The sequence below is a fragment of the Podarcis pityusensis genome, assembly GCF_964106645.2.
Source record: "Podarcis pityusensis genome assembly, chromosome: 3".
Taxonomy (NCBI): domain Eukaryota; kingdom Metazoa; phylum Chordata; class Lepidosauria; order Squamata; family Lacertidae; genus Podarcis; species Podarcis pityusensis.
The window spans coordinates 87567092-87592752 of record NC_138026.1 but is presented as its reverse complement, the minus strand read 5'-3'; the positions used below and the strand labels follow the sequence as shown (position 1 = coordinate 87592752).

General features: G+C 41.6%; 1 protein-coding gene and 1 long non-coding RNA gene across 6 annotated transcripts in view; both read left to right on the top strand.

The window, feature by feature from the left end:
• Nucleotides 1-25661, top strand: part of LRFN2 (leucine rich repeat and fibronectin type III domain containing 2) — a 279324-nt gene that overhangs the window by 182314 nt on the left and 71349 nt on the right. For all 5 annotated transcript variants that reach the window (XM_081000157.1, XM_081000160.1, XM_081000161.1 and 2 more), the window contains one exon: nucleotides 23272-24664. In XM_081000157.1, coding sequence (XP_080856283.1) covers nucleotides 23292-24664 — 1373 coding nt within the window. In that variant the 5' untranslated portion in view covers nucleotides 23272-23291. The remainder of the gene's footprint in view (nucleotides 1-23271; nucleotides 24665-25661) is intronic.
• Nucleotides 10449-25661, top strand: part of LOC308474256 — a 262930-nt gene continuing 247717 nt past the window's right edge. Inside the window, exon 1 of the long non-coding RNA XR_013984624.1 lies at nucleotides 10449-10718. This is a non-coding gene — a long non-coding RNA (uncharacterized lncRNA). The remainder of the gene's footprint in view (nucleotides 10719-25661) is intronic.

Sequence of the window (25661 nt, the reverse complement as noted above, 5' to 3'; positions counted from 1 at the left end):
GTTATTATTATTTATTACATGTGTTAGTCACTTTATCTTGCCCAGGGCAACCCAAAGTGACTTACAAACAGGCAATGAACCACACATAAATACATTAAAACCAATAGGACTTTATGAAATAATAATAAAAAAATACAGTTTATCCAGTAAGGGCAAAAATAAAAAACGGAACCCCACCATACTGTCTGCTAGTGTATGCTGAAAATTATCACAGTGCGGTACATCTTATCAACAGGTGCACACAATGAACATTACAAGCTTCACCTAAGACAGGCATGGCCAAACTTGGCTCTCCAGATGTTTTGGGACTACAGCGCCCATCATCCCTAGTTAACAGGACCAGTGGTCAGGGATGATGGGAACTGTAGTCTCAAAACATCTGGAGGGCTAAGTTTGGCCATGCTTGATCTAAGAAGTAGGCTTTATCAAGTAGCCTGTTATGTGCAGATAGAGCTGGTGGTAACTAGAGTTAACAATGACTGACAGTAATGTCCTATATTTCAGCCGTGATTGAATTATTTCTCCTTTGTTTGCAGTGTATCCTTGTAAATTTTAAAGAATGAGCAACTCACACAAAACTGGGGGGAAGATCAACAGAAATATATGGTACTGTTCAATGTGAGTGGTGGTGTCGCATAGTGGTTATGGGTACTCTGAATCAGGAAGTTCCCTTTGCTGTGGGCAAAACAGGGAGAATAATAATACCTACCTTACAGAACCTACCATAAGGATTGTCCTGGGGATTAAAATGAGATGATATTAAATACTTGGAATGCATTTTGAAGACATTTTCTATGCGGTACCGGTAATCTTGCAAGCTTGCTATGCAAATGCCACAAAGGGTAAGGCATTAATAGGATTTTGGTTTTGGGGTTTGCTGATGATTATCTACAAGGCATGGATCTTTTATTGAAACAGATGGTGATTGGTTGTTCACGTTCGTGTAAGTGCTGTTTGCTCATTTGGGAAATGAAATAGACAAGGCTCTGAAACATCTTCCCTCAATTGTATTTGCAATTTTTGATACTGCATACAAATGAGAAAGCACTCAGCTGATACCTGAAGACATTCTTCCAAATTATACGAGGCCCAACTATATAATTGTCTTTTATTTAACCAAGATATTCTTCGTTTTCTCCTGGTTATCATTACTTTTATGCAAATGAAAATGCAGAAAAATTCACCACTAATTTGTGAGAAAAAGGCAGATTTTCTCTTAAATCAAAAGCTGACCAAAGCTAATATACCCATGCCCCAGGGGAGATCTAACTAAGGCCTCCCATGTCCTGTACATTTAATGCAGTTCCATTCCACCTCATGTCTTCCCTCAGAGACTCCAGGGTGTTGAGGGTTGTTCTCCTCACAGAACTACAGTTCATAGAATTCCCTAGAAAGAAGGATGGACTGTTAAACTACTCTGAGAACTGTAAGTCTCTGAGATGGAATAGGGAGTCTCCTAACATCTCTTGGCACCTTTAACAAACCATAGTTCCCATTGTTCTTTGTGGCAAACCACAACTGTTTAAATTGATATGAGACTGCTTTAAATGTAAAGTGCAGTTGAGGCCCAAGTCATAGTCATTGGATTTTAAAAAATAAATTAGACTGGAAAATATGAGTGCACTTGAAGATGTTTTAAGAATAACAGGGAACAGATACTCAGGATGTTTCCAGCCAACCCTGCCTGGAGAGACACTGATGAGAGACTACATTAACTCCCAGACCTTTTTATGTTCAGCTTCAATTTTACCTTGTTTTGCCTGCGTGGAAAATGTCAACAAATGTCACTCAGTACCTTCTGCACCCCTTTATTGTATTTTGACATTATTTGATGGACACAGAGGAGTGTCCATACAATTAATGAGAGAAGGTTTTCTTCAAAAGCCTGTACTGTAAATATAAACCTTTCCTTAGTGGTAGAGTGAAAGTGGTGAAGATTCTAGATTCAGGCCATGGAGGAGGGATGCATTTCCTAGCGGAAACAGCACCCACTGCTTTCCATCACATTCTGGGCCTAGTCTGGACAAATGTGAGAAGCATCAGTAGTGAGTTGTGAGCTGTTGCTAGTAATGCTACTCCCCATCTTCAGAGCCTCTGGTACATAGTGATGGAAACACAACAGCTTCCTTCATGCAGACAAGATGAGGCCAGATGCAGTCCATGGGATGTCCCACCAAACCTAGTCTCCTTTGCTGTGATGCACTGAGTGATGATGTTGCTGCCTACTTGGTGAACCAGATGCCATCTAGCAGATGTGTATCACAGGTCCTGTGGTGCCCTAGGCTACTCTAGGTCTCCTTTCATCTTTTCTATGGCCTCCAGGGTTTGACTGACCAAATAGGGCCTTACAACATCACAGCGTGTTTTGGGGGAGACATTCTGAATATGTTCAGCAGGGGAAATTTACCAAGCTTTCTCTGTGGCTGGCAATTGGCACCAACTATCCACCCACCTCTTCATACATGTTCCATACATGCTCAATCAATCATACCTAGTATTCTTCAAAGGGTATTGTACTCAGGAAGACTTCCATGTCAATATATGGACATATTGGGGGTAGAGAGAGCTCATGGCATCAGGGGTAGGGGAGGGAGGCACAGTTCTGCCCTCTGCCAGTCATTTAGCCCTAACTCAAGAATGGCGAAGAATGTTCAAAGAGGAAGCAGAAGGTGTAGGGTTCTTTGTGAATGGGAAGACATTGCTGCTCCCCCAGCCAATTTTTAGAAATTAAAAACTGGCCAAGAAAATGGTCTAACAGGCTTCTGTGAATGTGATTTTGAAATGGTAACTGCTGGGTTGTTATATTAACTTGCTCTCTGACTTCTGCTTGAGTTTTTAAGGTATTTTCTACAAGTTTTTCCCCTGTGCTTTCACTCCTTGAAGGTTAAACTGAATTTTTCATTAAGGCTGATTTTTTAAAAAAATTGGAGGGCTAAATTTTTTATGACATTATATATATATAAATATATATCCACAGGCCAGGAAAATGCATTTATGCTTGGAGACTGTATGTTGTGTCCCTTTTCCATATCCTTTCATTTATGCCTTTAAGGGAAAACATCTGATGTGTTTAGTCAAACGTTTAACTCATCAAAAAACAATTTATTGCATCCAAGGGTCACATTGAAATGGCATCATGAGCTGCAGGGGTTGCATTTCTGCTTTCATTGCTGACAATTTATATAATTAGTATATTGTTCTTGCATATTTTGCTAAGTGCTTCTCTATCATGCGGGATCTTTCTTTTCATCCATATTTATCTCTAGATTTTAAAATTCCAAACTAATGGCTCTCTTTCCCAGAGTGAAACCACTGCATTAGGAAGTCTCCATTATTCCCTTATTCATTTCTAGATTTTGTAGAAGGCTGAGCAAAACTGGCATAAAATTCTCCGTGCTATTTGTTTGAGGCAAATGAATGAGAGATGAATTTTGCTGACTATTCTTGGGCAGAGGGAGGTGAAGTCCTCTAAGGTTTGCTTCCAACCAAATCATATTGAGAGGAGAGTCACTGAAATTAATGGACATGACTAACTTCAGCCCATTGATTGGAATGGGTCATATCCAGAATCATATTTGTACAATGGAACTTCCTTTCCGTCCCCTCAGCCTGTGGCCCACCCAAATCTGTTCTGGGGTTTCTTCAACCTTCCAAAGCAGATTTGGGATAAGCATTGGGGAGAGGGGGCAAGCAGGGAGAAGAGAGAGCACAGACATTATGTGAACAAGCAGAAGTCTTTGCATAAATTGGACAACTTAGGAGGCTACTCTGAGTTAGGCCACTATGATACCACTTTAAACCATCATGGTTCCCTCCCCCCAAGAAAAAAGTTTGTTAAGGGTTCTGAGAGTTGTTAGGAGACCCCCTAATCCCAGAGTTGCTTTGAAAAGGAATTGATTGTTAAACCACTCTGGGAAATGTAGTTCTTTGACAGCTTCTAGGATTATTGGGTTCTAGAATTTTAAAGTGGCATCATAATGCTTTAAATGAATCATGTGACTGTCCTAAATTGGATTCATCCCCAACTGCTTCGATGCCACCACAGACAATTTTCTGCTGAGAAATTCCAGCCTGCTTACTGTTGAATGAAACACGATTGTTAGTTCCTAGATGAATAAAGCAATGAGCTAAAAGAGAACTGGAATTGCAAACTGCAGTGCAGAATGGTGGTGTTATTGGGAACTTACCTTAGCAGGATGAGTTAAACTTTCTCTTCCTTCAAGCTACAGTCCTGAAGAAAGATGTGTGAGTGTGCATGTGGTTTTCCCTTATTATTAAATAAGCAAATGCCACAAATGTGACTGGCAGCGGCTCCTTTAATGTCATCTGCAGATAGGCCCTGATTCAGACCAGTCTCCTGTTGAGTCCTTAGTTTCTTTCTCACCACAACCCTTCCTGCTGACAAGCTCTCATGAGGGAAGAGCAATGAATGAAAGCTCAGGGACACTCACAAGACAGCAAATTAGCCACGCTGTCAGAGGAGGGAGGAGGGGTTAGCAAGGAGCTTTCACAGTTCCTTCGAGGCCTTTGTCCTGTGATTAATCTCATGTGCGCCCTTGGTAAGTGCTGGAGGGACACATTGGTGCATAAATTCCACCTCCATTCTGTGAAGGATCTCAAGCTGAAACAAGCTTGAACCGTCGTCAAGCAACCTTCTAATGCTGAATTGATAAAAGTGCAGATCCTTCTTTCCCCTTCCTTTATGAAGAAGGACACGGGGTTAAACCACGGAGAGCCTTGGCCTCTAGGGCACTGGCAAGAACTTCTCCAGGGAACATCTATTTCTTTTCTTCTTCTTTTTATTCCTCTGCAGCAAACCAGTTGCAGATGTCAAGGCTGTGAAGAAAACAGCAGCAATAACATTATTCTTGCCTGGGGGTTAAGCTGATGCACAGGCATAGCTAGGCTGCTTTCTCTGAGGCAGATCGCTGTGCTATTTGCTCCAGATTTGCTTAGCACACAATGAAGTGTATTTGGGAGCATATTAACAATCAACATTATCGGTTTATTTGTATACCTCATTTTCCACAGTCAGTCTGCGCTCAGGAAAAGCAGTCTCAGTACAATAATACAATGACAATACATAAAATGATATATAATCTCAAAAACCAAATACTAACAAAAAAATAATATTAATCAATAATTACCCATTCATTTAATACAGTGGTTCTCAAGGTGGGGTGGGGCAGTGGAATTACCTGGGGGGCACTAAGTGGCAAGGGGGTGTCAGGAGGTGTAAATGAGTATCACGCTTTGAAAAGCTGATATCACTGACTCAACATCCATTTGTTGAATTAATTAAAGTAAATCGTTTTAATTGGATTTTGAATAAATGTGCAATTAATTGATACTGTTTTGAATTTTGTGTTATTATCTTCATCAGTGGGGTGAGCAAACCACTGTTTTGAATAAAGCTTATAGGTAAAATAGGGAGCACTGATGCAACCAAGAGGGTAGTAGTCCCAAAAGATTTGGGAAACTCTGGTTTTATATATAGCTAAACCAAGCATACAGTTTTATATATTTAACCAAACGTGCAGCTTTCTAATTGGTCAAATCAAAATATCCACTATGCAACTCCCTTACAATGGCTCCTGAAGTTGGAGGGTGAGGCAACACAAGTTAAACCAACCATCTCCTGATATCAACCACAGAGGCTCTCTCCTCTTGTAGTTCTTTCTCTGGAAACATCTCCCTTATGAAGGCTCTGACCCCGCACAGTTGTTCTCCTAGCAGCAGCTCCTTGAGGAAAGGCAGGTGGAAAAAGCTATCTCCTGATGTCCAACACAGAGTCTCTCACTCTGATAAAACAGATCCCTGGTTTAATCCTCTTATGCCTCCCCCCCCCCCCCGTGTGTGTGTGTGTGTGTGTGTGAGAGAGAGAGAGAGAGAGAGAGAGAGAGAGAGATTTTGTCAACCCAACCCCAAACCCCACCAACGTTATTCCTTTTCCATGCAGAGGATCTGATTGAATATGCGAGCTTGGAGAGAGAAATTGTCTTAACCTAGAGTGAGGAAGGATCAACTCATACAATAATCACTTAATGTTGAAATTGAGCATTTCATGCCTGCTTCTGTGCCCCTCATGCTGAGACAATGAGTATTTATATTAGCAGTCATCTTGGTGTGAAGAATGTGGGTGAGCACAGACTCTCCTTCCTCACGCTGGCGAAGTGACCTCATTGAGATTTGTCAAGCTTCAATTTCCTGCTGCTGGAGCACAATTGTGGTTTTTTGTCTAAAAGATGAAAGGTCAAAGCCCTTTGTTTCATTACTCACTTCCGACAATTAATCTGGGTGAGATTTTTCTGAAATGGAAAATACCCCTGCGAGGTTAAAGGCCAGAAATTGCACGCGCTATCCATTATCTCATATTAAAAAGGCCTTTTCATAGATTTCTTTTCCCTCCTCCTCTCCTCCCTGGGAGCAAATATCAGTTGTAATTCAGCACACCTCTGACACAAAAGCCAAGTGTAAGCAAGAAATGAGGCATTTCATTCACTATAATAGTTAGCCCCAGTTGTACCATTGAAGCTCTTTTAAAAATGGACCATCAGCATGAATGCAAGGATGCTGGCCTTCAGAATCCCTGACAGCCACTTCATTGCAACTCATTGTCACTTTTAGAGATGATTGATTGAGAGATGGGCTATTCTTGTTTATTTCAGATGAGTCACAGCAGGTGGTGCTGTGATCTAAACCACTGAATGTCTTGGGCTTGCTGATCAGAAGGTCAGCGGTTCGAATCCACACGACAGGGTGAGCTCCCATTGCTCTGTCCCAGCTCCTGCCAACCTAGCCCTTCAAAAGCACACCAGTGCAAGTAGATAAATAGGTATCACTGTGGCAGGAAGGTAAACAGCATTTCCGTGTGCTCTGGTTTCCGTCATGCTGCACCAGAAGCAGTTTAGTCATGCTGGCAACATGACCCAGAAAGCTCTTTGTGGACAAATGCTAGCTCCCTCGGCCTGAAGCTAAATGAGCGCTGCAACCCCATAGTCACCTTTGACTGGACTTAACCATTTAGAGGTCCTTTCCCCCCATAATTCAATTCTTTTTTTCTCCCACTTTAGTCTGTAACCTTTTTAAAAAAAAATGTATTAAATATTTGTTAAAATGTGCATTTTCTCCCAAAATAGTATTGGTATGCATGATTTGATATGTTCAAACTTCTGAAAATTGAGTCACTATGTTCAAGGAAATGAGAAACCAGAGTTTGCTGACCCATAAACCATCTATGGTCTGCAGCAAGATTTCATCAGGCCCTCTTGGTCGACTCCCATCCATCAGCTGTTCAATGGGAAACAGGTCAGAGGGAAAGGGCACTGATGTTGTGCAAAGCATATAATTGGCCCTCCTTGCTCTGCAAGAAGAACTGCTTCAAGAGGATCAAAACATGGGGGAGGGGGATGGTTCCATAGAGAGTTCGACTTGAGTTCCTTGCAAATATGCAGAAACTCTCCATGTGCTTTGCAATTGCATGCAAGCAATTTTTTATTTTTTTAAAAAAGTTTTGAATAGCTGTAAGGCAGGGTTTGTTGTTCATCTGTGCATTGGCATTATCTGCATTGTTCTGCTTGGATTGCTGAGGTTGTTTTGCCGTTGGCGCAGTCAGGGCACATAAAGGGTATTGGAGAGCTTGGCTTTACAAACTTTGTACCTAAATGTCTACAGGGTGAATTTAGGGTGAAACTTGAGCGGAGTTATGGAATTAAAAATTCAATGCCCTGTCATGGGAAATACCGTATTTTTTGCTCTATAAGACTCACTTTTTCCCTCCTAAAAAGTAAGGGGAAATGTGTGTGCGTCTTATGGAGCGAATGCAGGCTGCGCAGCTATCCCAGAAGCTAGAACAGCAAGAGGGACTGCTGCTTTCACTGCACAGTGATCCCTCTTGCTGTTCTGGCTTCTGAGATTCAGAATATTTTTTTTTCTTGTTTTCCTCCTCCAAAAACTAGGTGTGTCTTGTGGTCTGGTGTGTCTTATAGAGCGAAAAATACGGTAGATATGTAGGTGTGATTGTACTTGTGTGTCTCTTTGTGTTAAGGGTGTGTGATTGTGGGGGGGAGGGTCTGATCCCGCTCACGACTGCAGACATGAGTAATTGGATCTGGCAATTGGTGCCGAACAGCCAATTAGTGCTGAGAGCTTGTTTTCAACGGTCTTGGTGCCAATCAGCTAATGGCTGTTAAGTCCATTTGCAAGCGATTCGAATATAAACCACCTGCAGAAGGACTTCAACTGATCAGCACAGAGAGCCCCTTCAGCTGCAATAGGGAGTTCCTGTGCAGCTACTCTGAGTGGGTGGCTCCCTCTCAGTGCAGATCACTTGGCTGGTCCTGAGAGGGAGCCCTGCTTACCAGAGAAAGAGTGGGACTTTAAGGTCTTTACCTACCCACACTTGATGTTGCTTATTATGTCTAGCATGGGACATTAGGGTATCGGTTGGGGGAAAGGGCATTGTGGGTCCTATTTGGCCTGTAGGGCAGAGATTTCCCACAACTGCAATACTGCAATACTTTCCCCCAGAATAAAGTGACCTCAACCTGAGAAAGGTCCCCCACCTATGCAAGAGAGAGCTAAATTCTGATCCAAACATCAGTCCAGGAAGTGACAGTGAGGCCATTTTGTATAGAAATGTACAAATATCTGGTGCATGATGCTGGACTAGATTGGTTTTGAGTCTGGTGCAGAAGAGCTCCCCTTAGTTTCTTATGCAGGAAAAAATGCAGCTGCAAAAGCAGAAGACGACAAAGTGAGCAAAAGTGGTTGAAAATGGAGTACTAAATATCAGGCTGCTTAAACAAAGGTCAATGAAGTTGGAAAAAGAGTAGGAGGAATCAAAGGGCATATTGTCACGCACTAGGAAAACAATCTTACATGGAGATGGAAGAAATAATAAAGCATGGAGAACAACAATATTAGGAATGCAGTCAGAAAATCCAGAGGTAATGGGGCCTGTTGTTTGCAATATAAATTTAAATGCAGTCTACGGCAACAGGGTGCCTTTATCTGGTAACACTGTCATTCTGTGAGTGGCTGGGAAGCAGGAACTGTAAAGTGAGGCCAAATTTGTTTCTGAAATATATGAGGTTTATTTTTTCTCGCTTATTTTCAATTTCTTTTAAATTTAAGAGACTCTGTTTATTATGGCTGTGCTGTGCCCTACCCCTCCTACCCAGTTTTCTAGTGACAAAGAACACTAGCATGTGGAGAGTTATCTAGAAAGGATGTTTTGCATTGCAGTTTTATTGGTAGGGCTGAAACTCTGGTGACATTTTCCTGGATTTGGGGCTGGAAAGGAGCTTTGGAGCTCAGTGATGCTTGCCTCAAAGGAGAAGAGGGCACCAGAGACTCCCAAATTCTTCTCCGGCTCAGATAAAAATCTTAGCCGGGAGAGAATACACACCTTAATGAGTGTGGTGCAGTTCCTTGAGTGTCAGACTCCGATCTGGGAGGCCATGTTTCAAATCCTCACTCAGATTCTCACTTTGGGGGGTGGGGGGTGGGCTTGAGTCAGTTGCCATCTCTCAGCCTAACCTACCTTACACGGTTGTTGTGAAAATAACATGGGGGCGGGGGAGAACCATGTATGCCACCTTAAACTCTTGCAGGAAAAATGGAATATAGTAATGCCACCACAGAAGATGCCTGGGACACAAAATCTTCAACAGTGGCTTGGTGTTAGCATGGGCATATGTTGGGGGGGGGAGGTTGAGAACAAGGGGCAAAGTTGTTGCCCCAGGTGAACCCCCAGATTCCCAGAGAGAGATAGCATTTGTAGTGAGGCATCTGATCAAGGCCTGTATTTTAAAATGAGCTTAAAAATATATTTGCAAATGTTTGTATGTTTCATGTCAGGCAGAAACCAGCTGGCTAAGTACTCTGGCAGTTGTTTATCTTCCTGCTCTCCTGAACAAGGCCCCCCCTGATTTATAGCAGTAGCAGGAGACAAGTTTCTCAAAGTTGTAAAAGAGAATTACAGGCTGGGAGCAAATGTTACACTGACCCTACATATTACAGAATACAATCAAGCTGCAAAAACACTAATCAAGAGTTGGTAAATAGTAAGATTTATTGTTTAACAGAAAATAATACCATGTGCCTCCCATCAGACTCTAGCCATATTTTCCTAAGGTTTAAGGTATACTGAGAAAGTTAAAGGGCAATGGGAAAAGCAGCTGGCTGGGAAAGGGGGGTGTAAACTGAAGAGGCTTCTTTTGAAGCTGTTTTTACTGAGTTCCTTTTTTCTTTGCAAAGGCCTTTTCTTCTAAAAAGCTATCTATGTTATGTATGAGATTTATTGGCTTAATGTAATTATGCAAAGGATTTAGAAAGTAAGAAATGTTAGATTCTTATGTTAGATTCTTATTTCATTGATGGTGTGTGAGAATGTGAATCCAAGATCTCTGTTTAGAAAGAATTTAATACCATGAGCCATTTGTTTTAGTCATTTGTTTTGGAATGCAGGGGCAACAGGGGCAAAAGGTGATCTGGTAATTAAGGTGCCTTGTCGAGGCAAATGTAAGATATATGGCTACTTGTCTGCCATTTATGGATGGAAGGAAATATAGCTCTTTGTCTCCCATAAAAGGTAATAGGAAGTGGGTGTATCTTTTATGATTGGTTCTAGCAAACAGCCAATAGGAATTTCAACCAGGCTGATTGGACAGAGGCAGCCAAAGGAGGAGCAAGGGGGCTGGGCTGAGGAAATATAAGTGCTGGCCATCAGGGCTGGAGTGGGCAGAGCTTTGGTAACCATATACCACTGTGTCTCTCATTTATTTGTCTGACAAATAAATTATTATTTTAATTTCTCTATTGCTGCATTGAATATTTCATTCCAGCTAAGCATTAACCACAAGCAGGGTGCTACAGTAGAACCTGATATATGAGGCAAAATGCATAGGTACTATTCTAATAAAAAAAAATGTGAGAAACTAGCCTTCCCACCCTTACAGTGTTTTAACTCACCCAGGAGGGGGGATATTGTGAAGGGGAGGCAAATGTCGGCCCCGTCATGGGACCCTTGGGGCAAGGAGGTTACCTGCAGAGGATGGCATTTGCTCCCCGGCATCCAATTTCCTAGGTGTCATCCTTGAAGGCAGCCCCCGTGTAAACCATTTGAGACAATTGCCCTGAGCTGCTTTGAATGTCTGCATTCAGCAGAAACTATTCGTGCATTTGTGTTGGTTCAAAAATTAATTCAGCCATTTCCCAATTTTCAGAGAACTGTCTCAGTTCATTTCTCAGCCAATGTGAACTGAGTGAGAAGGAGCTTGCCCATCTCTATTTTGGGGTAAATTGAATCACAGAGATCCTCACTATACATTTAGAATATCACCGAAAAAAGAGGAAGGGGATTGATACAGCTAAAGATATCTCCCCCCGTTTTTTGTTTAGTCCTTTTTATATATCCTTTTTGGTATTCTGCCCCCTCCCCTATGTGGTGTTTTGATTTGTTTTTAATCTATTCATGCAAAACTAAAGTGGAATGCAGTGCACGTAAGTTTTCCCTGAGCCGACAAGTGATGGGTTAAGAAAAATAGCAATCATAGATCAAGAAGGGGGAAAGTGGGGTGGGGAGACACTAACAAGAAGAAGACCTAGTCTTAACAATCGCTTTCATTTAAGTAGTTGGGAAATAGAAGCACATACAGCCATTTACTTGCATTAGAGCAAGCCTACGATAACAGCCCACCCTAGGAGATCCTGCTAGCATTCTGAGCAGCAAGGAATGTGGGCCAGAACAAGAAAAGCCGGCACTGAATTGACTGCAAAGGGGGAAACAAGGCTGCTTGATGAGCAATCTCATGTCACGCAGTAGGGGAGAGTTCCGAGGAGGTCATTGCTTGATCCCTTTGCTATTTCTTTGTAATAGAGATGGAAGATTGGGGCAGCAAACTTTTTGGAGGAGTTTGCTGAGGAAGCAAAACTATGGCCACTTCTAAAAGAGCTGAACAATGCCCCCATTTACAACCTTGTAAAGTTTGGGTTCAAGCTGATTTATCTTCTGCATAATGTTGAGCATGGATAGCAGCCACACCAGGGGAAAATTAACTGATCCTATTGGAAATGCAGTGAACTAAGTTCTCCAGAACATAACCAGGTGTGTCCTTTAATGCAGTTATGGACTTGTATGTATGTATGCTGCGACAGGAAGGTAAATGGCATTTCTGTGCACTCTGGCACTCATCACAGTGTCCCGTTGGGCCAGAAGTGGTTTAGTCATGCTGGCCACATTACCCAGAAAAGCTGCCTGTGGACAAACGCCGGCTCCCTCGGCCTGAAAGCGAAGATGAGTGCCACACCCCATAGTCAAATTCCTTTACCTTTATGTATGTATGCATGCATGTCACAGTTTTTACATGTCACTTGATTGTAATGAAACTTAGAATCTGTTTGCAAGAGAACCACATTGAAATTATCAGTAAAAGATGATTTAAAGCAGGTATTTAAAAACATTGAAAAGATAATTAAAAGCAACACCTGACAATCAGCTGATTGTTGGCATGGGCAATAATGGGTCATCTGATGTCATTGTGTGGTCAGGTGATTGACTGGTGCATGGCCCTGCCCACCTATCGGACATGGTCGGTGGTGGTGGTGAGGGAGGGATCTAGCCACAAGCCACAAGCCTGGTCAACACGTACCTTTTTTCAGTACCATTGCTGCTTTTCATTGGGCTATTGCCCAAGGATGCCCAACCTGTAGCAGAGGCATTGGGGCAAGCAGAAGAAAGGAAAACCTGCCTAGAACCTTGCCTATACTCCTGCCTACTCAGAAACCAAACAGATTAGCCCATCCTTAAACCAGAGCATCCCTGCCAGGTGCCCATTCAGCTTCTGCCAAAATATCTCCAGCAAAAGAGAGCCCGACATCTTTTGAGGCAGTCTGTTCCACGGTCAAACAACCCTTCAAATTAGGGAGTTTCTCCTAACATTTAGAGGAAATCTCCTTCTAAAATTTCTGCCCATTTGTTCTAATCCTGCCTTCTGGAGCAACAAGAGAAGTCTGTTCCATCTTCTACGTGACAGCCCTTCAGATAAGCAGAATTCAACTATCATGTCTCTTCTTAATCATCTCTTCTGCAGGCTAAACATGCTCTGCTCTTTCAGCCGTTCCTCAAATTAGTAAAGTACAGGCTGTTACAAAGTAAATGAATACAGGCAAGCAGAACAGAGCCTTTAGCAATGTGTAATAATAGTGTTGGGTATATGTGTGTGTGTGTGTGTGAGGAAACAAGCCTTGATAGGAAAATAGAGACTTACAAGCATGCCCCCCCCCCCCCCACGTTTCAACTTGGAACATTAGAGTGCTGGCATTGCAAAACCAACCACCACCATCCTTGTCCATGCAAAAATAAAGCACTGGCCCTGATCCACAATGACATTCAAGTCCAAGGCTTAGGCTAGAAAGGGTCTCTTTGAAACCTTTTTTGCCTGCACTCTCTCTCTCTGAATTTACTGCTAAGTGTTGCAAATAAGACTTAAGGTAGACAAAGAACCACCTCTTCAGTGCCCCATTCCTGCATCAGATCTGAATTCCACCCCCCCCCGATATAGAATACTGTAGAAGATAAAGAAGCATTTACAACCTAAAAGAAAATACAAATGTTGCCATACAACAAGATAAGTATAAAATTTCATAATTCATATGCGCCATTGGAAACAAGTCAATAAAAAGGGGGGGGTAGAGAAGTGAGGAAACTAAAGGGTATGGAAGAGGAACTGGTGGATAAGGTTGCCGGGATATATATTTGCTCCTTTGTATTAAATAGCTGTTTGACAAGGATGGAAGGTTTTTTGGTATTTTATTATATATATGGAAGAAAATTGTTGGTTGCATCCAACTAGGAAGTTCTGGCACATGCAAAGCAGAAGTCCTCATTTTTTTTGCCAGGAGCCTTTACCAATTGCAGCCATAGGCCAGCCCCAGTGCTCTTCGAAAAATCTTGGAGCAAAGACAACCTTGTACAGTGGTACCTTGGGTTACAGACCCTTCAGGTTACAGACTCCACTAACCCAGAAATAGTACCTCGGGTTAAGAACTTTGCTTCAGAATGAGAACAGAAATCGTGCGGTGGTGGGAGGCCCCATTAGCTAAAGTGGTACCTCAGGTTAAGAACAGTTTCAGGTTAAGAACGGACCTCCAGAACAAATTAAGTTCTTAACCCGAGGTACCACTGTATGGCATTTTGTGCAAGGACAACATAAGTTTAACCTTGCTGTAATTTGCCAATATTCCATGTTATGTTATGCGTTAACTGATCTCTAAGGGCTTCCAGTTACTTAGAGGTAAAAGGCAGGCGTTTCCTCTAAATATAGCCAGTAAGCAACATAGTATGTCCAAGTTTCATCTGTAGGTTCCAGACTTTGGCTGAGCGTCTTTCTCTTCCATTGCCAGTCCTGCCTTCACTTTATAGTACAGATTTTAAATATCAGCCTCTGTTCACAGCTATATAGGGAAAGTACGCCTTGTCACTGTGATGGAAAGTAATTTGGAAACTGTTAGAACCTCACCGTCACAGTACTTGAGGTTCATTAAGAGTGTGTGTGTGTGTTTTCCTTGCATTTGTCAAGCACACACTCAGATTTTACAATCTGTGATCAATGGCTGGCTGCATCTAGAGGGAAGCAGCCAGAATTGTGTGCAGTCCAGAAACCAGGTAGTGTGAGGAATGGCTGTCACAAAAGAGACTTGTTCTCTCTTACCTCAGAGGTGCAGGATTAGAACCAATGGGTGAAAATTGCAGGGAAGCGGTTTTGGGCTAAACATCGGGGGGGGGGGCAACACGCATTAATGGTAAGAGCTGTTTCACAGAAGAACATTTTGATCCAGAAGAGCGTGGGCTCTTCTTCACTGGTGGCATTTCAGGAAAGGCTGATAGCCACCTGTCAAGGATGTCACAATCACATCCTGCATTGCAGAGCCTATGTCAAGCGGAGGGTTGGACCAGATGACTAAGGGCCCTTCCAGCCCTATGAGTCTACCTAACTGCCTTCCACACCAAACTGAATGCTTGGCTTTTTCTCTTTGGAAATACGGTCCACTCTTATCAGACATATTTTTTAGCCCTGTTCTGAAAACCACCAATGGAAAGGAGCAGAATCTGAGCACTGTCGTTTCCTTAGTTCTTTGATGGACCTGAATTAGCCCTGAATAAGTTAAAGATTAAACAGTACAGCTTGGGGAGGTGAGAATCTGCCTTTGAAGGGAAATATAATTAGCCAACAAAACATTCTGCTCTTCATCCTAATTTTAGGGAAGGAGAAGAAAATAAATGAGTGGTATCTTAAAACTCAGGGGTTTCTTCTGTTCTGTCCTTTGGGTATTCCTCCAATCAAATAAACGCCGTTTAAATTACATGTTAAGCGGCATCCTTGGATGGAATACAGGGTACAAAAGAATAGGAGTTTAGGAAGTAGAATGTGAAGGCAATGGGATCTTTATTGGATTGTACAAAAGAGATGAATACAATGGTGGTGCAATCAGTCTTTCTGAGAAAAGCAATGTTTTCATTACAATAAACCTTAATGAATGCAATAGCAACAATGAAAGGCCCTGGAAATGCCGCTTTTGCTACATCAACTTAAAGATCTTGGAAGGAATCAATGACTAGATATTGTGAACACAACAACAGCATGAAAGCAAAAACATAGTAATATAAATATTTTTGCAGAGCGCACTCTTACCAAGTTAAGTTTTCTGACTGCTGCAGACATGCTACTTCCTGGCCACTCCCCTTCCTCCTTAAATTGTAGTGCCCCGAATGGACATAATACTCTGGGTGGGCTCTGAACAAAGCAAAATAGAGTGGTACTATTACTTCCCTTGATCAGAGCCAGTGTGGTGTAGTGGTTAAGAGCAGTGGACTCGTAATCTGGTGAACCGGGTTTGCTTCCCGGCTCCTGCACATGCAGCTGCTAGGTGACCTTGGGCTAGTCACACTTCTCTGAAGTCTCTCTGCCTCACTCACCTCACAGAGTGTTTGTTGTGGAGGAGGAAGGGAAATGCAGATTGTTAGCCGCTTTGAGACTCCTTAGGGTAGTGATAAAGCGGGATATCAAATCCAAACTCTTCTTCTTCTATACTTCAGTTGCTGCGGCCTAGAATTGCATTGGCTTTTTTGCTGCTGAATCACACTGCTGACTTATGTTAAGCTTGTGGTCTACTAAGGCCCCTAGATTCTTTACATATGTTCCACTATCAAGCCTGGCTCCCCCCATCCTATATTTCTGCATCTGTTTATCCCTGCCTAAGCAAAGAACCATAAATTTCTCCATACTGAAGTTAATTTTGTTGCTTTTGGCCCAGTTCTCCAGTCTGTTAAGGTCATCTTGAATACTCATTCTGATCTTCTGTGGCATTACCTACACCTCCCAGTTTCATGGCTTTAAAATAGTAAGGAGGAAGACAGGGGAGAACTGGCTGAGGACTGACTGAGCACACATTCTAATGAGCCAACCTCTCTTACTTCCTGATGAAGTCATTCCAATAATTATGAGCTTTACAATGAGGTGATTCAGGTCTCCTTTGAATCAAGCCAAAATTAGCTTGCTTGGGGACAATTCATTCTAAATCAAGATAAGGAAGTCTCTCCCATTACTAAGCATAAGTTGCTGTGCTATCAGTTCCCTGAAGGTGACCTCCAATATGAGATGCTTACACTAGTTTCTAGGCTGCACTAAGGAAACACGCACACATTTTCTGAAGAGCATTACTGACTACTCTGTCTTCTAAGTGCTTTAACCTTCAGCAATACGCTCATAGCTGAGATGTGTGAATTTGGCAAGTGCTTGGAATAGGAAGAAGTGTGTAAACAGGAGAGACGCTGGGTTGCCAGCTAATTGATGTGTCTCTCTGGGTCTATAAGGCCTGCACGTTTCACTTCCACACTGAAAAACATGAAAGGCTGGAACCATTTGTCTACACTGATTTGCTGCGTTTTAGGCACTAGCCCCAAGTAACACAGCTGAGCACTGCTTAATTTTGCATCTTGCAGCTGGGTACATCTCTGCACTGTCTCAAGCCAAATTCCCTGCAATTAAAAAAAAAGCATGAGCAGGCTACATGAGAATTTGCAGTATACCTAGATCTGGTTTGTAATAAGCATTTCCGTCTGCATCAGACATCAAGTGATCTTGACTGCAGCAAAAAAATGTTTTAAAAAGGAGCCTTATATTATATAGAACTCCATGGACGAAAGACTAATTCTCATGAAATCATTTTCCACATAACTCTGCTTCCAAGATTGCAGTTAATTTGTTGGATGTGTACAACAGGTAATCCTGAACAAGCTATTTTTGCTGAAGACTGAAATTCAAACCAAGAATTTATAGCTTTAGTAGACATGCAGAATGGTAGCATATAGTTGGATCCAGTGCTTTTTTTCTTTAAAAAAAATGTTTAGGGGTACTCTCATTTTGACTCAAGAAAATCACCATTTACAGTTCAAATCGGGGGAAATAAATATAGTAAATGGACAAAAGTACAAAGATTCACAAAATGTTTAGGGGTGTGAGTCCACCTGTGTCCCCCCAGAAAAAAGCACTGGTTAGATCTAAGATTCAGTGGCATAGCTTCCATAATACAATGCAATACAATACAATACAATACAATACAATACAATACAATACAATACAATACAATGATCATGTCACTTCTTATAGATTTAGCACACCCCCCCCACACACACCACGTATTGTACAATACTGGCTTGCTATCTGAGAAAGTGTCCAATTCAGCCCTTAAATGATACTTGAAGAGGTTCTCTGCACCACAACCAACACAGAGAGAAATATGCACCATTTTTGGCATTCTACCGTGCACATAAATTGCCCACTTTTCATGCTAAGGCTGTGCACACCAACAGTTCAATGACATGTAAAACAGGGGTGCCAACTTGAACAAAATTTTGATCACATGACATGGAGCACACACACCATTTGAATGGTAATGCACATCAACTTGAGGGTGCCCTCCTCAAATATTTTAATGGGGGGAGGCAAAGGGAGCTTCTCAAAGTTTTCCCTAGGCAAGATTCAAGGATCCCAGTAACAATAAGAAAGGAGACCTCTCTAGGTGCTTCCTGGTGCTGCCTTACATTGTTCTTCTGCGGGTGTAGAGGCAAAATGTACATCCATCATTTCCTGGAAAAGGTAATGAGTAAATTAGCCCTAACTAGGGATGGATGGGTCTGTCAATTTCAGTTCCTCTCAGGTTCTCATTTTTCCAATAAAACAGTTGGTTGTTGTTGTTATTAATATAGTATTGTAATTATTATTATTATTATTATTATTACCCGCCCATAACAATTATTATCATTTTAAAATCCATCATGAAAATTCACCATCATTTTAGTGTGCCTTTCTCCAAATCTAACATTTTTTTGCAGGCAACTACCCCTATTACAATGCATTTTTGTAGGTTATTTTCACTAATATATGCACACTTTCCCATATTGTACACATTTTATTTTGCACATTATCTGGTTGCAAAATTTGGAGATATGTGGATTTGGAAGGATATCTGCATTTCCATTTTTGTATGCTTTTGGGAAGTACAAATTATGTCTTGTTTCGGAAGGCATGAGCCAAACTTCTCTCTCATCTCTAGTCCTAACTTGTTTCCTAGAATAAATCAAAAGGAACTCACTTCTCAGAACTGGATAGAACAGTTTGCAGTCGCAAGTTGCCATCCATTCATATCCACCAGTGAATTTCTACGAATGACAGCATAAATTCACCGTTCTTTCCTCTTCTTCCACTGACACAACCAAGTAGCTCCTAATTCATAGTGTGTATATTTTTCTTCCTTTATGATATCTTTGAGGGGGCCCCCAGGCCCTCCCTTTGTTCCCGTTTCTATACAAAGTGATCCAGTTGTCATGGAAATGAAACTGCCAGTCACTTTGGTAGAGACAGATGATGGCCATATAAGCAAAGGATGTCTGGATGTAATTTGCCTCGTGTTGATCATCCTGGCTGAATAAAAAACACAAACCAAAACTGTAGTTCGTGTAATTAAGGTTGTTAATTATCTCGTGTTGCAATTAGGTTCGAGAGCCCTGGCCAAGAACAGAGCCCACACTGTGTTAATACTTCACAGACACAAATTCAGAGGCTGTCCTCTAGCTCTCCTTGAAGGGCTTCCCATCAACAGCTGAGACATAAGGAGAGGCTCTGGGGAGACAGGAAGGAGAAACCCTGAGGAGTATTATGGCCTGTGGGACAGATAGGCGAAGAGCAATTGTGGTAACCACCATCTCCTCTAGTTTCACCTTGAGGGTGAGCTGAAAGCAAGGATAGGCAAATCTGACCATTTTAGTCTCTCAGTTTTCCTCTCTTTTTCAGTCTTCAGTTCAGTTCAGTTATCTGCCTTTCAACAGCATTGAAGATGTTAAACAAGCACTGTCACTTTGCTCTTTTAGGCACCTGCTGAGACAAGATTTGTTGCATCTGTTCTCAGATTTGTTTTAGATGCGTTCGTGTTTTAAAATGACTGCAACAGTTTATAATTTTTATTATTATTACTATTTTATTTTTAAATGCAGTAGCATTTGCTACCCTGGGTATCTTTTGGAAGAAGGGTGGGATATAAATGTAACAAACAAACAAACGTTCATTTTTTAAAAAATTAAAGTCCTCATGAAAATCCATCATCATTTTATTGGGAATTTCTCCCAAGGTGCACATTTTGTATGCACTTTTGTCCAATATAATGGTATCTGCTGTATGTTTTCACCAGTATATGCATTTTGATACACAGTTTACCCTAGTATAAGCACATTACTTGGCCAAAGAACTGCATCACAAAATTTGGAGAACTGCAAATTTAGGGAAATTATTATTTATTTATTAGATTTACATACCACCCTGTGTTTTCATTCATGTATTGTTTCAGGAAGTGCACATTAGGTATGTTCATCTTTAAATGTAAATGGAATCACCTTTCCCCTCATTTTTTATTGAAACAACTGGGAACAACACAGCAACAACTTGTGCATAGTGTCCATTACAGAGGTCAGGGCTGGCCTAATACATTTTGATGCGCAGCAAACAGGTGTTGGAAATGCAACAGTAGGGATTATTTTCAGTGCAATTTAAGAATTAACTTTTAATGCTAAAGTTGGCTAACCAAAAAGGCGATGGAAGTGTTTCTTAGCAACCAGTCAGCATGGCATGATGTTCACTGGGGAAACTTGCACTTTGATTGGCTCTGTAGTTCTGAGGGAATTTTCTCCTGTATGTTTAGTTGTTGTATGGCTCCCTGCTAGGGACAAAACCTGAACTACTAACAAAAAACAAAACCACTCTGTTTATTTCTCCTCAAGTTATGCATCCATTAGTGTTAGTTTCATTCCCTCCGGACTCTGCAGTATTTAATTAGCTCTGCTAGCATCCCCGTCCCCACAATCCTACAAGCACCTCTTACTCTCCCTGGAATTGAAATTAAATAACTAACAATTTGCTGCCATTTCATGATATTGATGTTCAGCTGCCTGAGAAAACCACCTCACTCTGCCTTGTGATAGTGCCAGCCCTGTGGTGGACTAAAGGATGCAGGGACAAATTATAGAGAATAACCTTCATTTTGAGGCCCTACTTTTGAGGATTTATCCTAGGAAGAGAAAGCTGGACAAGATGGATCTTGACACGATCTAACAAGGCAATTGTGTATTTTTATAGGGTGAGGCAAATTGTAGCTTTGAACCACCAAAGTGTTTATCCGATAATGGACTTGTAACCAGTGAGGTGACTTGTAATTTATTTGCAAAACTCAATGAATGGAGAAAGCATTTTTTTAAAAAATGTTTCTTGGAGACATTGCTCAAATGAGATGCCACCTCTCAAGACTTGTATCTTTATGAGGGGAATTTGAATACAAAACAAGAGTCTTTATGCCTCTTACTCACATTAATTCATGCAGAACCATGTTATAAGAGGACTAAAGATGCAGTTTTTCACTCAGTACCGAGACAGGAACCTACTTTGATTTACAGACTTGCTGCGAAAATGCCACTTTCATAGCCTGATAGATGCCTATTAAATGCAAATTGGGAAAGCGGTGAGATATCACCGTCATCCCATCTGCATTCTGTGGAAGGTTTGATGGTAGGAGTAGAAGAGAAGTCCAGAATATATATCTTCTGTGGCTGGAGTCCCTGTGGATCAGAGCATGTGGGGCAGATGTACAGTTTTGCTGCTACAGGTGCAGAAAAGTCTACATAGTGCCAAAATATAGCCAAGAAGGACAATTTCCCTTGTCCTTGGACTTTTTCAGTGTTGACATCAACACCTACAACAACTTGGAGGAGATACGTGGCCTTTCCTGGAAGATGCTGGGTAGTATTTTGCCCAAGCAATCAATTTCTAATTCTGTGGGAGGCTTGTTGCAACTGCTGAAAATTGCCTGTGGTGTGTTTCCATTTATGCAATAGGTGTCTGCAGTCAGAAATATGGTTTCTGGGGTATTTCCAGCATATGAAAATTGCTGATCCTCCTCTTGATGAACACTACTCTCTCTTTCACTCTCTCGCACACATAACTTCACACTTCCCCATTACTTTATATCTATTCACTAGGCTCTAAAAGTTCATAGGAACATAATGCATCCCTCCTTTCTTGGCTGTTCCTGTGCATTCCCTACAGCTGTATTCCATCTCTTCTCCGTTTTCTTCTTCAGTGACAACCTGCTCTCATGAGTAAAGTGAAACCCACAAGCATCTCCCCAAAGGGTAACTGGGAAAATATAATACACTTAAAGGAGTCCCCATAGTGTGCAAAAAAAAACCCTTTCAAATGCAGTTTTGGACTAGAAGCTAGAAGAAGTAAGTTTGTAAAGGATGTTCTGCTCATTGCAAATTAGCCATCTTCATCTCTTTCTTCAAATTGTTTCTAAACTCCTGTTTTGTTTATAGTTACAGCTGCTAGGATAATACACAAAATTAAAGCTCCAGAATATAATTATCCCTAAGATTCCAAAAGCTGACTATCTGTTAGTAATGGATAAATACAAAGCATGGAGCTTTGCTAACTGTGCTACAGATTTGCATAAATAACATGGCTACAAATGCACTGCATCCTGGTTTAATACAGAAGGTAAAATGAAGCTAAACTTATCCTGCATTTTGCAGAAACATCCAATATTTATTTGCAAGGCTTAACCAAAGGAGCCGTTTCAATCCTTTGTCTTTCCTCTCTGTCGCAAATTAACAGTTAGGTCTGCCAACATCTCAACAATTTGTCGAGAAGGGATAAAAAAACCCTCTCAAGATAAAAAAAGAAAATGGAAGATAGGATTATTACCTCTCATCTCAACAAGTTTGAAATACTGTACTATATTGCACAGCTTAGACAAGCATTTCTAATAGATCATGTGGTCAGTGGAGGCTTGGCCAGTAGGTTTACTGGGGCAATAACCTATCAAATGAAAATTCAAGGCATTAAAAAAGAAGTTTTCCTCAAAATCTCAAAGCAACACACTTTCCTTGTTTTATTCTTTTTTTCATAAAATCTTAGCGCTGTAGAGTTAGAAAGGACCCCTAAGACCAATCCCCTGCAATACAGGAAACAGTGTGATAAACATTCTCTCATCCCCAATTGAAAATCAAGGACATGCAGGCTGCATGTTTATATCCATTCCATTTTTCCTGCAAAGAGGAATATCAAGGTGGCATTCATGGGTCTCCCTTTCCTTGCATTATTCTCACAACAACCCTGTGAGGAGGCTGAGAGATAGTGACAGGTCCAAAACAACAGACTGGCTGGTGATTGTATCCTTCCACCAGGGATGGCGTGTTCCATTTTGCCGCCTGAGGCAAAACAGGGAATGTGCTGCAACACTGCCCCACCATCGCCCTGCCCCACTGAAACCTCCCTTACCTGGCAAAGGCAGCTTCCGGCAAGATATCACTGAAATCACATAAGATGTTGAGTTTTATTGTACACCACCATGGTATTGTTTTATGACTTGGCAATTTATATTTATATTAGTACTGTATAAATTAATACAAATAAGTAAATAAATATTATTTTTGTCAATGTATAGAAAGGAGCAACAATGCTGAGCATTTCTAATTCACCAGGTCATCACCAGGAAAATGCCCATTGGGTTATTTTGTTAGAACCATCTCATCTGTTAAGATCAGAGTTCAAAAACTGTTTCTTTGGATGTTTTTTTTTTGGTCAAATAAATGGGCATGAAATTGGTTTAATAGCTCCAGCTGGAAATAACTTTCTAATATATAACTGTATCTCATTCTTGCAGGCCCCATCGTGTGATTTACCATGGAAAAACTGCTCTGCGGCATCCTGGTGTTTGGAGTGGCTGTTGTGGTCAACGCTTGTCCGAAATATTGTGTCTGCCAGAACCTGTCTGAGTCACTGGGGACTCTTTGCCCTTCCAAGGGCCTCCTTTTTGTACCACCAGACATAGACAGGAGGACTGTTGAACTCCGTCTTGGGGGCAACTTCATTATCAACATCAGTAGACAGGACTTTGCCAACATGACGGGCCTTGTTGACCTTACATTATCTAGGAATACCATCAGTTACATACAGCCCTATTCTTTTGCTGACCTAGAGAGCCTACGGTCCTTGCATTTGGATAGTAACAGGCTGCCTGACATTGGGGAGGATATTTTGAGAGGCCTGATTAATCTTCAGCACTTGATTATAAACAACAACCAGCTGAGCTGCATTTCAGATGAAGCCTTTGAAGACTTCTTGTTCACCTTGGAAGATCTGGATCTTTCTTACAATAACCTCAGAAGCATCCCTTGGGAATCTATAAGGAAGATGGTAAACTTGCACCAGATTAGTTTAGACCATAATTTGATAGATTATATTACAGAGGGTACCTTTGCAGATCTTCAGAAACTGGCCAGGTTGGATCTAACCTCCAACAGACTTCAGAAGCTGCCTCCTGATCCCATATTTGCCAGATCCCAAACAGCTCCATTAACCTCAACTCCATTCTCCACACCTTTATCTCTGAGCTTTGGTGGAAACCCTTTGCATTGCAACTGTGAACTGATGTGGCTGCGGCGTCTTGACAGAGATGATGATATGGAAACTTGTGCTTCTCCCCCGGGACTCAAAGGGAGGTACTTTTGGTATGTCCGGGAAGAGGAGTTCATTTGTGAGCCTCCCTTGATCACACAGCACACCCACAAATTGTTGGTTTTAGAAGGACAAACAGCCACCTTGAAGTGCAAAGCAATTGGAGATCCATCTCCAGTTATTCACTGGGTGGCACCAGATGATCGACTTATTGGGAATTCTTCAAGGACAGCTGTTTATGACAATGGCACCTTGGAAATCCTGATCACAACATCCAAGGATTATGGGACATTCACGTGCATAGCGGCAAATGCTGCTGGAGAGTCTACTGCAACAATTGAGCTGTCAATTGTCCAGCTTCCCCATCTCAGCAATGGAACAGGTCGGGCCGCCCCACCAAAATCAAGGCTTTCTGACATCACCAGCTCCAGCAAGTCAAATCGAGGGGAAACCAAGGGGCCACCTGAAAGGGCTGTGTTGGTCTCTGAGGTTACAACTACCTCAGCTTTGGTCAAATGGACAGTAAGCAAGTCAGCTCCAAGAGTTAAAATGTACCAGCTACAGTATAACTGCTCTGATGATGAGGTTCTAATTTACAGGTAAGTGTGACTGGCTGTCAGCTTTTCTTAGAAGAGAAATGATGGGGTGGCAGGTGATTTGGTTGAATAAGTTGTAATATGTGCCTCCATCTGATAGACTTGTCACAGAAGACAAGAACTGATGGATAGTGATTCTCCTTTCCTCAGTCCAAGTTGTGGCACATATTAGGTAAGGATCAAAAGGAAACATAGCTCAGAAATCAACTTACAGAGGGTATGCTCCTCACTGTGACTAAAGTGGCATTCGTAAAATTCCTAGTTTCATCAGCCAATGTTGATCTGTAGTTTATTAGCCCGTAGCAAATGAAACAGCTTAGCCTCCTCCATTTAATGGGAAGTTCTGTCCTCTCCTCTTCCCATAAACATTCTGCCTTCTCCTTTGTGAGATGCCAAACCTGCCTCATGTCACCCCTCAGTTTCCTATTGCCCAGTAATCTTATCAAATATGCATGCAACCGTGAATACAAATGGTGAGCTGTGACCTTGTTTGAGAAAGTATCCACAGCTTGTTACTCCAGCAATATTCCAACAGTAATATTGTGCTCATTACAAATGAACATTTATCATGGACATTTTCAGATACAGCAGGAAAAAAATGACTGCTGCAACTGAAAACTAAGTGCAGATTAGGTTGGCCCTAAGAGCCTTTGACAGAAGATGGGCAGCTTGTTCTTTTTCATGGTCACAGAGAAGCCATCCTTTGTGTTCTCTGTTCTGCACATTTCATAACTTCTGAATTCTTTTGAAATATTGAATGGGGAAGAGGATGAAGAGCCAACCCTTCCACCCTCAGTGAAGACTATTGATTTTTTTAAAGGTACAAATTGCATATCAGAGTGAGCTTCTTGTTTAGACAGTAGGATGCCGCTGCCTTCACAGGGTCATGCTTCAGCCATATGAAGGGGATCTCAGGGTTGCAGTGACCACCTGCAAATTAGTAGGCCTAGGAAATAATGAGAAATATTTCCCATCAATCCTGCAAGGGCACAAAGCATGA